Genomic DNA, 12474 nt, shown 5'->3' with positions numbered 1-12474 from the left:
TATCTTATAATTCAAAATTAGTAAGCTTTTTGTGTCGAGGCTAATGAAATCAGAAATTGCTGGTCTGATTTGGATGTACTTTTCACGTGAGTTTGATGTATGTCTTAGGGTGGTATTAACAATTTTTTTAAAGCCCTCGCTCTTCTGCTAGGGTTGAAGCAACTAGTATTTAAGGACTGACTGACGTACAGACAAAGTAAGTTATTGAGTAGCTTATATATTTAATAGGAAGAATGCAAAGAAAGAGCTGTAATAGGTCCCTAAAGTTTTATATTAAAGTTTCCATAATTGTTGGCTTAACAACTCTGGGGACTTTTATTGAATTTTGATTGATTGGTTTATTAAGTTGAGTGTCCAATATTTTATGATTATATAAATTAGGTGTATCCCAAGTACCACCTGCACTACTACATAATATTATGGAGTTAGATGATGTTCCAGAAATTAAAATAGGTTAATATTACTATCTATTATAACTAGCGGCTTCGCCCTAGCCTCTATAGGGGCTTAGTCCCGAGAGGCTTGATCAACCTAATTTTTCGTATTTTAGATTTAAAAGAAAAGCTTTTACAAAAAAAAATTTTGGAGGGGGGAATTTTTTTTTAGGGGGGGGATAGTCCACCCCACTATTTTAATTTTAGTTTTAAAAACAATTTTTTTTTTTGGGGGGGGGGTTCTACCCCCAAGAAAATAGTTATACCCCTTCCCGGGACCTATGAGAAGCTACCCTGTTAAAGAGAACCCGATCGGTTCAGCGGTTAGCGAGATCCTTCGTTAAACAAACAGACAGAAAGACATCGTTCTACTTTGTATTATAGATGAATTCCCTTTCCAGTATAACTAAGAACCAATTGATATCCACTGTTCTCAATCATAATAAAAAATCATGTATAGCATCATATTGCAGACAAGTTTTAGCAAATATCAAAATAAAAATCATAAATTGAAACAATTTTTGTTAGTCCGGGGCTTCAGCCCCTCAGGGCTATCAAAACTGATGAATTGACTATTGAATGTCTTCATATTTGACCATCTAAACATAATCTTTAACATTTTTATTAATAAAGACACACCCCATCCACCCCCTTAACCCCAATATATCCATGTATACTATATCCATTGCCTTATTGTAATACAAAATACTAATAGATATATTACACCAAGATGCTGTCAATGAACATTCTGTTGAAATAGTGGAAGGAGTTCCAAGAAAAAGGAGCTTAGAAAAGAAGAAAGAATCAAAATAAACTTTATTAGTTTATTTTTCCTGAAATATAATTGTTAATATTTATATATTTATTAATATTTTGATGTGAATTTCATTTTGTTCAAAAATATGAAATTAAATTTTAATTATATAACAAAAAAATACTGTAAAATAAAAATTTCTTTTAGTAATTCTAAACCTAGGTAATGCTATATGTGATTATATAAATCAATAGGAATGATCTTTAAAGTCAATTAGAGTAGCATAGAATGAATTTAAATTAACAAAATCCAAATTAGTTTTTAAAAATATGTATACCTAAGAATTTGTTACACTTGTGAAAAAATTTGCTAATCAATCCCTTTAAAGTTAAACATCAGAATTTTAAGATATTGTTGTATTTGTAAAAATATAATTTATTACATTCTAAATCAAATAAAAATAAATAAATTATTTCATTATTAAAAAATAGATAATCAATTATCATGGATTCATTTTAGGAATGTCCAAGTTATTTTATTCGAGGGGTATTAAGGTAACCTCCACCCTTGGACGTCTACGATATTTTTTTCTATAACTACAAAATCTTGCTCCTCCATTGGTAGCCATAGTTTCTTGTATCCAGTCAACAAAATAACTAACCCTTGAGTACACTCCAAAGAATTCGGTCTGAAAATATAATTCCATATTATCCTTAAACAAAAGAGGTTTGTCTGTTTGTCTAAATCAATAAATAATATCCCAAAACAATTCTCTTGAATCCCCCTCCCCCCCCCCCCCCGGCCCATTTGTGTCTTAGAAGTCTCCAGGAGCCTAGCTGCTGTAAAAAAGTCCCCTTTGTTGTCATAGTTTTTTTATCCTTCTTTAAATTGGGGTCGGTCCGTCCGTCCGTACCTGATATTCCGTATGTTCATTTAAAAAAACTGTTTTTAACTGTTAACAGTAAAATTTTGTGTGATATAATTATCATATTCATCTGATTTTAGGAATAATGATTTTTTAGAATATATAACAAGGTATAATATTATAAGCAAGGTATCTCTATAATCAAATCCTAAAAATGAAAGTATGTTCCTTACTTCTTATTTCAGAGCTTTGCTTTCGCGGATTTTTTCATCCGAGTTTTTTTTTATTACAGCCAATTATAAATAAATTTACCTTAGCACATCCTTCTCCCCAACTGACAACACCAACCAGAAAATGATGTCTGCGAAAATGAGGTAATCCCATGGACATTGGTCCCCCACTATCACCCTGAACATACAGAATAAGTATATAACAACGATGACAACATCCATAAGTAGCGAAGCTCAAATAGTATGGTTGAACATCGGGAAAAAATAAACTATAGAGCAGTGTCATAAAAATAAACATTAAACTTGATAAGATAAATCACGAAATCTTTTAAGAATTTATAATGATCTTTTGAAACTTACAGACAGACAGACCAAAAAGTGACCGTTTTCGTCCATTCAGAGGCATTTTTAGGGGTATATTATAAAAAGTTTGTTGTCAGGAATACGCTTTCGATTAAACTTGAATAGATGTTACGAAAATTATGTTTCTCCCATAGCGTTACGGGCTGACTGAAGACTTACGTGAGTGAAACATAAAGTAGCTTCGCTACTAAAAATCTAATATAAATTACAGAACCTAACCATCCCCCTTTTTTATATTGATTAAATTTTTGTCATGTAAGGTTATCTAAGCAACTAGTATTATAAAATTGATATACCCTACAAGCATCTTTACCAACTTTTCCAGCGCACATCATATCATCTGTGATCTGAAATATAACAAAATCAACACCGCGCCACAACGGAAGACGTTAAAATGTAAGATTATGTAATGTTTAGTTTAGAGGAATGCCTTGGCCTAAAACAGGTGTAATCAGTACCATGTACAGAAAGGAATTCAAGACAAAGTTCTGGCTATCAAAGATTTAGTTGTCTGTATGGTGTTACGTGACCTAATACCCCGGTAGCTTGGAAATAAAAGGGGAGAATGGCTCCCCTTAGTTCAGGGTTGTTGGACCTAAGGTAAATTCTTTAAAAAAAACTTTTGCCTCACTAAAATTTTAGTGAGGCAAAATTATCCCCTCTAAATTTTTAGTTTGCCTCACTGATTTTAGTGGGGCAAAAGTTTTTTAAGAATTCACCTCTGATGTTAAAATGTAATTGATAGCAGGGAGCGAAGGACATTGGGCTGTTTATTACACTAGTCCACAAAGTTTTATAATAACGTTTTCTTATTCGTTGGCTTACCAACTTTGGGGACTTAAATTGAATTTTAATTAGTTGGTTCATTAAGTTGAGTTTCCAAACGTTTCATTCAGTAATTGTAATCTACAGATGGGGTAATTTTGTGTATCATCATTGGGAAGTAAATCAATTTATCGGCCTTATCCCTTTATATCCCTGAATTGACAGATATATACCTCTCTATTTTTTTCAACAGTAGATCTCATAGCTGCTCCTCTACATACTCTGTTGTCAACGATAGGAACTGTCACTTTTTGAAGAAATGCAGAATTCATTCCACTTTCATCTCGTCCCCAACCTAGAGTGAAAATATGTGGATATATTGACAGGTGTATAAATTTGTCGTCAATTTAGGTTGCTACCTCGTTGGGACGTTGCCGTTCCTACAACTGGCAGAAATACATTGGATGTGTTCTGTCAAAATTATTTGCATGCATGGAAATTTGACAGCAATTTGCTAAATATCATAGATATGCTGAAAAATATACATCTAACACAGGGATTTTTATATCATTTATTGGTAAGTTCGTTCATCCAGTAGGAGTGGAGGGGAGAAAGGTAAAGAAAGTGGATAGGCGGTATAGTATTTTTAGTCAGCTGTGAGCATCACTTTTTCAGAGTACATGAAAATCTGGTGCATAATCCAAGTAATAATATATCGATCATCTTAAGATTCTAATATTGGCATTTTTAACAAAAAATAATAATAGTTATTTCTCGCATCATATTATAAACAGCTTTCTGCGGATATAAGATGTACAATTATAAGATTAAATCCAGTTTTTTAGCTCTAAAATGCCAAAGGCACAGTCTATAAAACTGGTTTTAATCTTCTGATTGTATATCTTTAATTTCGTAAAAACTGGATATAATACGATGCTAGTCATAGTTTTTTCGTATGGATGAGAACCGGTTCTAATCCACCGGATATTAATCGGTTTCGAATGAATACGAGAAACTGTCTTACCATAAACCTGCGAGCGTCCCCTAAAAATCCACCCATCTCCAGGTAAACAAACTGGAGTGTAAACCAACAAATTTACCTAAAATTAACATTAAAAATCTAAACAAAGTTATATCAAAATCAAAATACAAGATACAATTATAATTACTAAAACAATAAACAACCTAAATCCTAATCAGTTCTGCCCGGGTAACCATGAATAGATATTTATGGATCTGTCTACTTTGCCCTTGATCTTTTTAATTACAAGGAGCTAGGCATTATGAGTCCATTAGAGCACTTGATAAAAGCAGGACATTTTAAGTTTTAATTTTAAAGAGGAAAAGGAAAAGATAAAATTATAAACATTCCCTGGACATATTCTTAGCTTTTGTGGAATAATAGCCAGGAAGTAAGGGAAGGGACAATGGATCGAATATTCAATTTTTAAGGAGTCTCAGACTTTGGGGACTGGCTTAAAGGGAATGTGCACGAATACAGCAGATTCTTACTGATTTTGGGGACTTGCGCATTAATGCCCCGCTAACTAGCTGAGCTAGTTTTGAATATGCAGACAGAAAAGTTTGTTATTTATCGCTGGTTTTAACAAATATTTTTTCCCAAGAAAATGTCTTTTCATGTATAGAAACTCTACTGTGATATTTATGTATTAAATAATCTAAGAACCGCTTGAATTTAGGGGTCGGTTATAAATATATCAGAAGGGTTGAGGTAGTTCTAAACAAGATTTTTCTAGTGAATAATTACAGAATGTTTACTACATTGTGATGTGTTGATAATTTAATTTTCAAGTAAATGATTTTTTTCTTAGAACTAATTTTGTTCTAAATTAGGTTACCATGATCCATTTACAATTTTGGTAAAATTTTCTTGATAAATCTGGTTTTCATTGCTTTTCAGCGAACCCTCTTAAATTGAATTAATTGCCCATTGTCCCCTCCCTTACTCCCTGAATAATAGCATAAAACCAATATTGTTTTTTTTTCCTGCAAACTGTACAACACCGATATAGACAACTAACTACTTTAATATATTTACTATATAAAAAGTAAAAAAACTATATAAAAAAGGGCATGTTTTACTCTATAAAATGCTTACTTACCCCTTTATCTAATTTTATCAGAGCAATATCATAATTATATTTTGTTTTCTTATATCTTGGATAAGCAATAAACTGTTCAACATTTCTGGATATTCTGGTTACATGAAATAAGTGCATCAAATCAATGGCCGATAAATCATTTTATCATGTGCGGCTTTGAAACCGATTAATATCCACTGGATTAGATCCGGTTCTCTTTAAAATTATGAATTTAGAAATATTTATTTATTGCATTGTTGTAGACAATTTTCATTTTAATATTTTAATATCCGTGGAAAACTGTCTATAACAGGGTGCAATAAATAAATATTTCTAAATTGTTAAAATTTAAATTCAAAATTTACTCTATGTCTGTTTCTTTCCGCCGTTTTACATTATGGTCTCCTATAATAACAAGGATGACAACATCCATAAAAGCGAAGCACTGAAATGGTAGGACAAACAGACATTAACATTTGTTCAGTGTCTGAACTGAATAATCAGAATATAAAAGTATAAGAGTCAAAGCCAAATTGTAAGTAAATTAGTTGAAAAACTGCTTGATACAGGATAATGTTTATGGACATACTTACATTTTTAGGACTTGATTATAGAGTTGCTTTGCTTATAATATTGTTGATTTGTTGTTAATATTTGTTGTTAAAAAAGTAGAAAAAATCGACATATTTAAAATGGACTTACGGACATTCTGGTAATGATTGTAGAGTTGCCATGATTTCTAAATCGTACCTAACTACTACAGGAATCATCATGCAAAGTTTGAAATCGATAGGACAATTCTAACATGCCTAAATTAACAAATAAAAGCTATCTATCTCGGACGGACCGACCCTAATTATAGAAAAGCTTCCCCTTTAAAAAGTATGAATAGAATTCCTATATTCCTACTAAAAAACTATATTCGTTTTTCGTTAACCAAGCAGTGTTGCGGAGCCGAAGCTGGGAGCCGTGGAGCCGCCATATTTTGCTGGAGCCGGAGCCGCAATTTTTGTTAAAAAACGGCTCCGGCTACGGACTAGATAAATAAAGAGATTTTTTTTTTGTAAATTATAATTTGGTAACTCTGTTTTGTCATTTGCAAAAGCCCCTATTAAGTCCATTTTTATCAAAAAAATGAACTTTTAAAACCTTCAAACGTCAAAAATAGACGTGGAAAAAAACATGTCTTTTTCTTGATTTTAGGTCGGAGCTGGAGCCGGAGCCGCTATCATCACAGACTGCTCCGCGGAGCCGGAGCCGAACCAAAATCAAACATCTCCGCAACGCTGTAACCAAGGATAACTAAGTGGAGCCGCCAAATATCTCCTGTTACATTCAAGCAGCTTTGTCTGAAATTCCTAACTCAACGCTTCCCTGTCGACGAGCGGATGCGCTACGCCTTAAGCCACGGTCGCGGGTTTATAAGACACCAGAGAGTAAGGGGGGGGGGGACAATGGATCGAATATTCAACTTTTAGGAGTCTCAGACTTTGGGTACTGGCTTAAAGGGAATGTGCAATAATTTAGCAGTTTCTGACTGAGTTTGGGTACTAGCGCATGAAATGCCGCTACTCGCTGTGTTAGTTTTGAAAATAGCAGACGGAGAGTAGTTTAAATATAAAAGTTAAGAATACACAGCCAACCTCCCATACTCTATTTCACTCCCCTCTCCCCCACCTCCCTTTTTTAAAGAAGACAATAGGGAAAGGGAGAATGGAGGTGAAGGCAAGGGAAAACTCTTAAATTGAATTAATTGCCCATTGTTCCCTCCCTTACTCCCTGATAAGACACTATGTGGAAAAGCACCAATTTACCTAACACAATCAAGAATCTTTCCAGTTCAATTTTTGCCAATGAACCATCCCATTTCTCATATCTGCAATGGGCAGCTGTCACCAGCCACTTCAATACAATTACATTTTTAGTTTAGAAAGTTATTTCTCGTATTCACTCGAAACCGATTAATATCCGGTTCTCATCCAAACGAAAAAAAACTATGTCTAGCATCGTATTATATCCAGTTTTCTACTGGCATCACGGTGCTAAAAACTGGTATTAATCTTGTAATTGTACATTTTATATCCGCGGAAAGCTTCTTATAATACGATGCAAGAAATAATATTCTTGAAAATTTGTGTGATAACATAATGGATATAAATTTGAGATATTCTTCCATAACCTGATAAAATGTTTCTCAAAGCTGGCCAATTTATTGATACTCCAAAACCTATATCCCCTTATGACTTTACACTATTCCCCTTCCCATTACCATGGAGAAAATTATTGATCAATGTCTGAGGACTATATTAGCAACCTAAAAATTCCACTATCTCAATATCCACTTATTCTATATCCATTGTCAACCTATTGGTACCTTGGTTGCAATAAGACTTGCTCCACAATGATAATTATGGACCTTAATATATGATCATTTAATATGTCCAATAAAAAAAATTACAATTTAGATATTGATTTATTTTATAAATTATTTGTAATTCTTACCCATCCCCTGTGAGCCTAAATTACGGATCTAGTGCAGTTCACAGTAAAATATACTTGGGAACTCCAAAAATCTATGATCTCCTAAGGCTACTAGCTGCCAAACGACTAAACGTACGTGTTATTCCCACACTTTTTATGAGCTAATTTATTATCCAAGATCCAGTAATAAAAATGGAATGCTTGACTCAAGAAAACATGCATAAAATAATGTTTTTTTGCACATTTATTCGCGCTGCAAGATAACTGCGCGTTAATAAGTGATGATTATTCCTGGTAATTTGTAGACCTTCTTAATTTGGTTAAAATTTAGTACTGAATTAAATAGGTTCAGCCGTTTGGTCGCTAGCAGTCTTTAAAGTTGATATATTTATGTAGATAATCGATTTAAAACATTTTACTGTGAACTGCACTAGATCCTAAATTACATGAAGCATTAAGTAAAACTTGATAAAAAGAAATTGATACGAATGCCAAAAAAATATCATTTTTCTTCAAAATGAAAACAAATGTAATAAAAAAAATGTTACCGGATCTTTTTTAAAGACTGCTGCAATCCAGGGAAATTCGTTTTGCTAAATAAATAATCTATAATACAAAGTAGAACGATATCTGTCTGTCTGTTCGTCTGAAGCTATTTTCATAGAAGGTGGGACACCATCAAGCCCCAAAAAAGAAAATATCCATCCCCCCAAAAATGTCTGAATTTTTGTAGCTTTAAAAGCGATTCTATATTGATGGGGAGGATTCCTTTAAGGCCAGGGGAGGAGCCGCAAGTAAATAATAAGCTAATGGCCTATTGTATCGGCCAATATGTTTTTTTTGATAATTTTACTGACAAGGTTTCATTTTTTGTGGGAAGGAAGTTGAAATCTGTACCCAAAGTTTTAAAACTAGATTGGCTTATACAAGCTAGTAGTGTCCAAACTTTAATAACAAAGATTAAATTTACATAAAAGTGATTTTGTTTATTACTGCGGGTAATGTACGCCAATTCAGGAATAAGGTATAACCAACAAGCAAAATAAATCCAAAATAATATTTGGGGGGCAAACGGAGAGGTCGTCAATTTTACGATGTATGCCCCCCAACGACAGCTGAAAACACGTATAGGTTTCGTGTTTTTTTCCCGAATTAATTTCGTTATTGGTATGAGCTGACGCCAATTCATGTCTAATCCCTGTTCCTTTATAACCATTGAGGGAGGGGACATTGACTGTTTATTACACTAGTCCTCAAAGTTTTATAGTAACGTTTTCTTATTCATTTGCATACCAACTTTGAGGATTTTTATTGAATTTTTGATTGGTTGGTTTATTAGGTTTTGAGTTTTCAAACGTTTCAACTGATGATTGCAATGTACATAAGGGGAAATTTTGTGTATAATCATTGGACATGACAAAGTTAAATTTTTAGCAGAGAGGAAGTTGACATTGGCCTGTTAATTACACTAGTTCCCAAAGTTTTATAATTACATCCTTTAAAACTTTGGTTGATACAAACCAGCAGTGTCCAAACATTTCAACCAAGGATTTTATCCACAGAAGGGTAACTTTGTAAATCATAATTGGGGGTTATAAAGATATAAATACTTACTATGGCATCCTCTCCTCCTACTACTCTATCAACATTATATTTCTTTTTACCACACACACAATCTAAATAGTTTTCCAGTATGGCTGCGAAACCGATTATTATCCGCTGGATTAGAACCGGTTACCAGCTATAATTATAATTGTGTATAGAATAGAATTACAGACAATTTTCCACGAATATCAAAATAAAAATCATAAAATTAATACCAGTTTTGTTAGCACTGGCCTTTGGTCTCTAAGCGCTAACAAAAATGGTTTTACCTTATAATTTTAAATTTTAATATCCGTAGAAAAAGCTCTCTATAATACGATGCGATAAATAACTATTATGCAATCTAAATTGAAAACAAGTATGACAACATCCATAAGAAAAGAAGCACACAAAAATTAATTGTCAAACGGACAAAGTGAAACAAGCAAATGTTTGGTAGTCATAAAATAAGGAAGAAAAATAGAGATTTTAAAGATCAGAAGTCTAGCTTGTTTTTTTGTTATTTTTCCGTTATGGACGTAAATGGAAATTCCAAATTGAATTATAGAGTAGCTTTGCTATACTAACAATATCTAAAATAAATAACACTACATTTTTTTACATACCTTTTCGATAAACAGGAGCCTTAAACATGTAAAAATATGAGAGTTAATCTCTCAGGGGTAAGTTGGCTACATTTAACAATAATTTTTATTTAATAAAAATAAATACTGTAGTATAACAGAAAAGGTTTCTAATACACTTTTAAGCATACAAAAAATTATTTGATCGTCATATTTTCACAGAAGCTTTTGATAGGTTATGTAAATATTAATGATTCCCGGCGGGGTTAGGAAATAGGCCCAAAAAAATTAGAGCCCCCCGCAGGGGCCAGAAATAAGAGAAAGGCTACTGTGAAAATACGACGAAACCCGCGGCCTCTACTTCGTTTTTTTTCCATTATGCAAATAATAAACTAAGTCTTACATTATATGACCATGTTAAAATTTGAATATTTCTATTTGTATTTTCATTAATATCTTCACTGTAATCTTGATTGTCATCCTAAAAATTAAACAAGGATCTGACAACATCCATAAGTCGCGAAGCATAAAAAAAAGATGATGGATAGGACATACAAACAAAGTGAGTTATAGAGCAGAGAATAAAAGAGAGAGAATAGATTAGAGAGAAAACTCATTAACTCAAAGAAAATCACGAAACATTAAAAAATAACTTTTACATCTTTTGAAGCATGAACACCTACAGACAGACGGTCAAAATAATGCATAGATTTATCATAGGAATCTTCACTAAAAACCACATTTCCCCCATCGCGTTACGGACTGACAGACGGCCAGACAAAGATAATTTTAGAGTAGCTTCTCTACTAAAAATTATAAGATTTATCACTCTTCACATAATCATCATTTTTAAATTCTAATATTGGATCTAGTGCAGTCCACGGTAAAATTTTCCTGGTAAAAATTATCTCCAAAAATCAATGAACTTTAAAGGCTGCTAGCTGCTAAACCACTTAACGTACATGTCATTCCCGCAAACTGTTTTAAGCTGCATATGAAGGCCTATAAATAATCTGGTATAGCCAAGATCATAAAAGATTCATATAAAAGCTGAAGAAGAAAAAACGCTTAAGATAAGTCTTTTTCACGCATTTATGAGCACTGCGAAATGAGTGTGCATTATTGAGTAGTGATCATTACAGATTATTTTAGATCTACTTGTGTCACAATTTGGCCGTTAGCAGCCATTAAAGTTCATAGATTTTCACCATGAATTACTCTAGATCACATCTTTTTAAAATTCTAATATTTTTTAGGGAAATGAGATGAGAGATTAAAGTAAAAGAAACTATAACAACCTCTGTCTCAATAAGATGAAATTCAGGCTTTGATTTAACATAATTTAGTGAAATTATGAAACTTGTTATTATAGTAATTAAAATCATAGTAAACTGGATACTTTAAACAACATTTAACATGACATGTTTATGATATTAAAATTTATTGAAATAGGATCTTGAGTTAACGTTTATAAAGCAAACTAAAACAATCTAAAAATTCCTTTATAATAATAAGTTTGAAAAATATTTTATTGCAATATTTTGCAAAAACACAACTTTCAACTTATAGACTATCTAATAGTTGTTTATCACATCGTATTATAGACAGCTTTTCGTGGATGTTAAAATGAACCCGTTTTGTTAGCTCCGAGAGGCCAAAGGCCTGAGCTAATAAAGATAATATTAATTTTATGATTTTTATTGTAATTTTCACATGGAAATGATATGCAAGATTTTTAGTATGGCTGAAAACCGGTTCTAATCCACCGTATATTGATCGGTTTTGAAGCAATACTGGAAAACAAATATTCTATGACACATTGTTGAATTGTAAATTTTTATTTTGTTACTTTTGCTTTTAAACAATTTACTAGGGCTCGGCAGCCGCGCATAGGCCTCAGTGAAATCGTCATACAGTGTGTTTTTTTTTATGAGAACTTTTTTGAAAGCAATTTTACCACACTTATAGTTATCAGAATTTAATGATTAATAGCTTATTTTCTTCGTTTTTTAATGCAATTGATAGAACAACAAAAAAATATTTAAGTTTTTATTTAAAAAGTACAGTAAAATCTAAAATTCAAAACTTAGGTGTCAACATCTAAAAATGGTTATAGCGCATTTTTCTTATGCTTAAATATTCAACCTTTTTGCAAGAATGGCTGCAAAACACTTTAGTTTAGTTATGTTAGCTAAAAATGTATACAGATACTATTAGGGACATGTACTAGAACATATCAAAGTTTGAAGGTCATATCTCAACCAGGGAGGGAGTACTGGCCCCCCAAAGTCGACTACAGAAAATCCAATTTT

At 32.4% G+C, this 12474-nt stretch overlaps 1 protein-coding gene across 1 annotated transcript; it reads right to left on the bottom strand.

Annotated features, from left to right (window-relative positions):
- Positions 1–1607: 1607 nt before the first annotated feature.
- LOC145328466 (coagulation factor IX-like) lies at positions 1608–10232 on the bottom strand. Its single transcript, XM_080172166.1, has 13 exons — positions 10205–10232; positions 9609–9670; positions 8543–8587; positions 8016–8030; positions 7888–7929; positions 7328–7415; positions 5879–5918; positions 5535–5628; positions 4436–4511; positions 3645–3766; positions 2943–2993; positions 2366–2461; positions 1608–1876 (listed from the first exon to the last, which is right to left on the bottom strand). The coding sequence occupies exons 1-13, from the start codon at positions 10230–10232 to the stop codon at positions 1724–1726; spliced, it is 912 nt and encodes a 303-aa protein (XP_080028292.1). The 3' UTR covers positions 1608–1723.
- Between the last annotated feature and the right edge of the window lie 2242 nt (positions 10233–12474).

This window comes from Acartia tonsa, chromosome 9 (genome assembly GCF_053477335.1).
Source record: "Acartia tonsa isolate MP-2025a chromosome 9, ASM5347733v1, whole genome shotgun sequence".
Classification (NCBI taxonomy): domain Eukaryota; kingdom Metazoa; phylum Arthropoda; class Copepoda; order Calanoida; family Acartiidae; genus Acartia; species Acartia tonsa.
The sequence above is the reverse complement of the archived record's forward strand: the minus strand, read 5'-3'. Positions and strand labels throughout refer to the sequence as shown.

What these genes read in the sequence shown, in the direction of transcription:
- LOC145328466 (XM_080172166.1), bottom strand. Translation starts at nt 10,232, where the DNA reads ATGTTTAAGGCTCCTGTTTATCGAAAAG. An exon ending in GGCTCCTGTTTATCGAAAAG is followed by an intron (nt 9,671 to 10,204) that starts GTATGTAAAAAA and finishes AAAACTATTTAG; the next exon opens with ATTGTGTGTGTGGTAAAAAG. An exon ending in GGGGAGAAGGATGTGCTAAG is followed by an intron (nt 1,877 to 2,365) that starts GTAAATTTATTT and finishes TTATATTTTCAG; the next exon opens with ACCGAATTCTTTGGAGTGTA.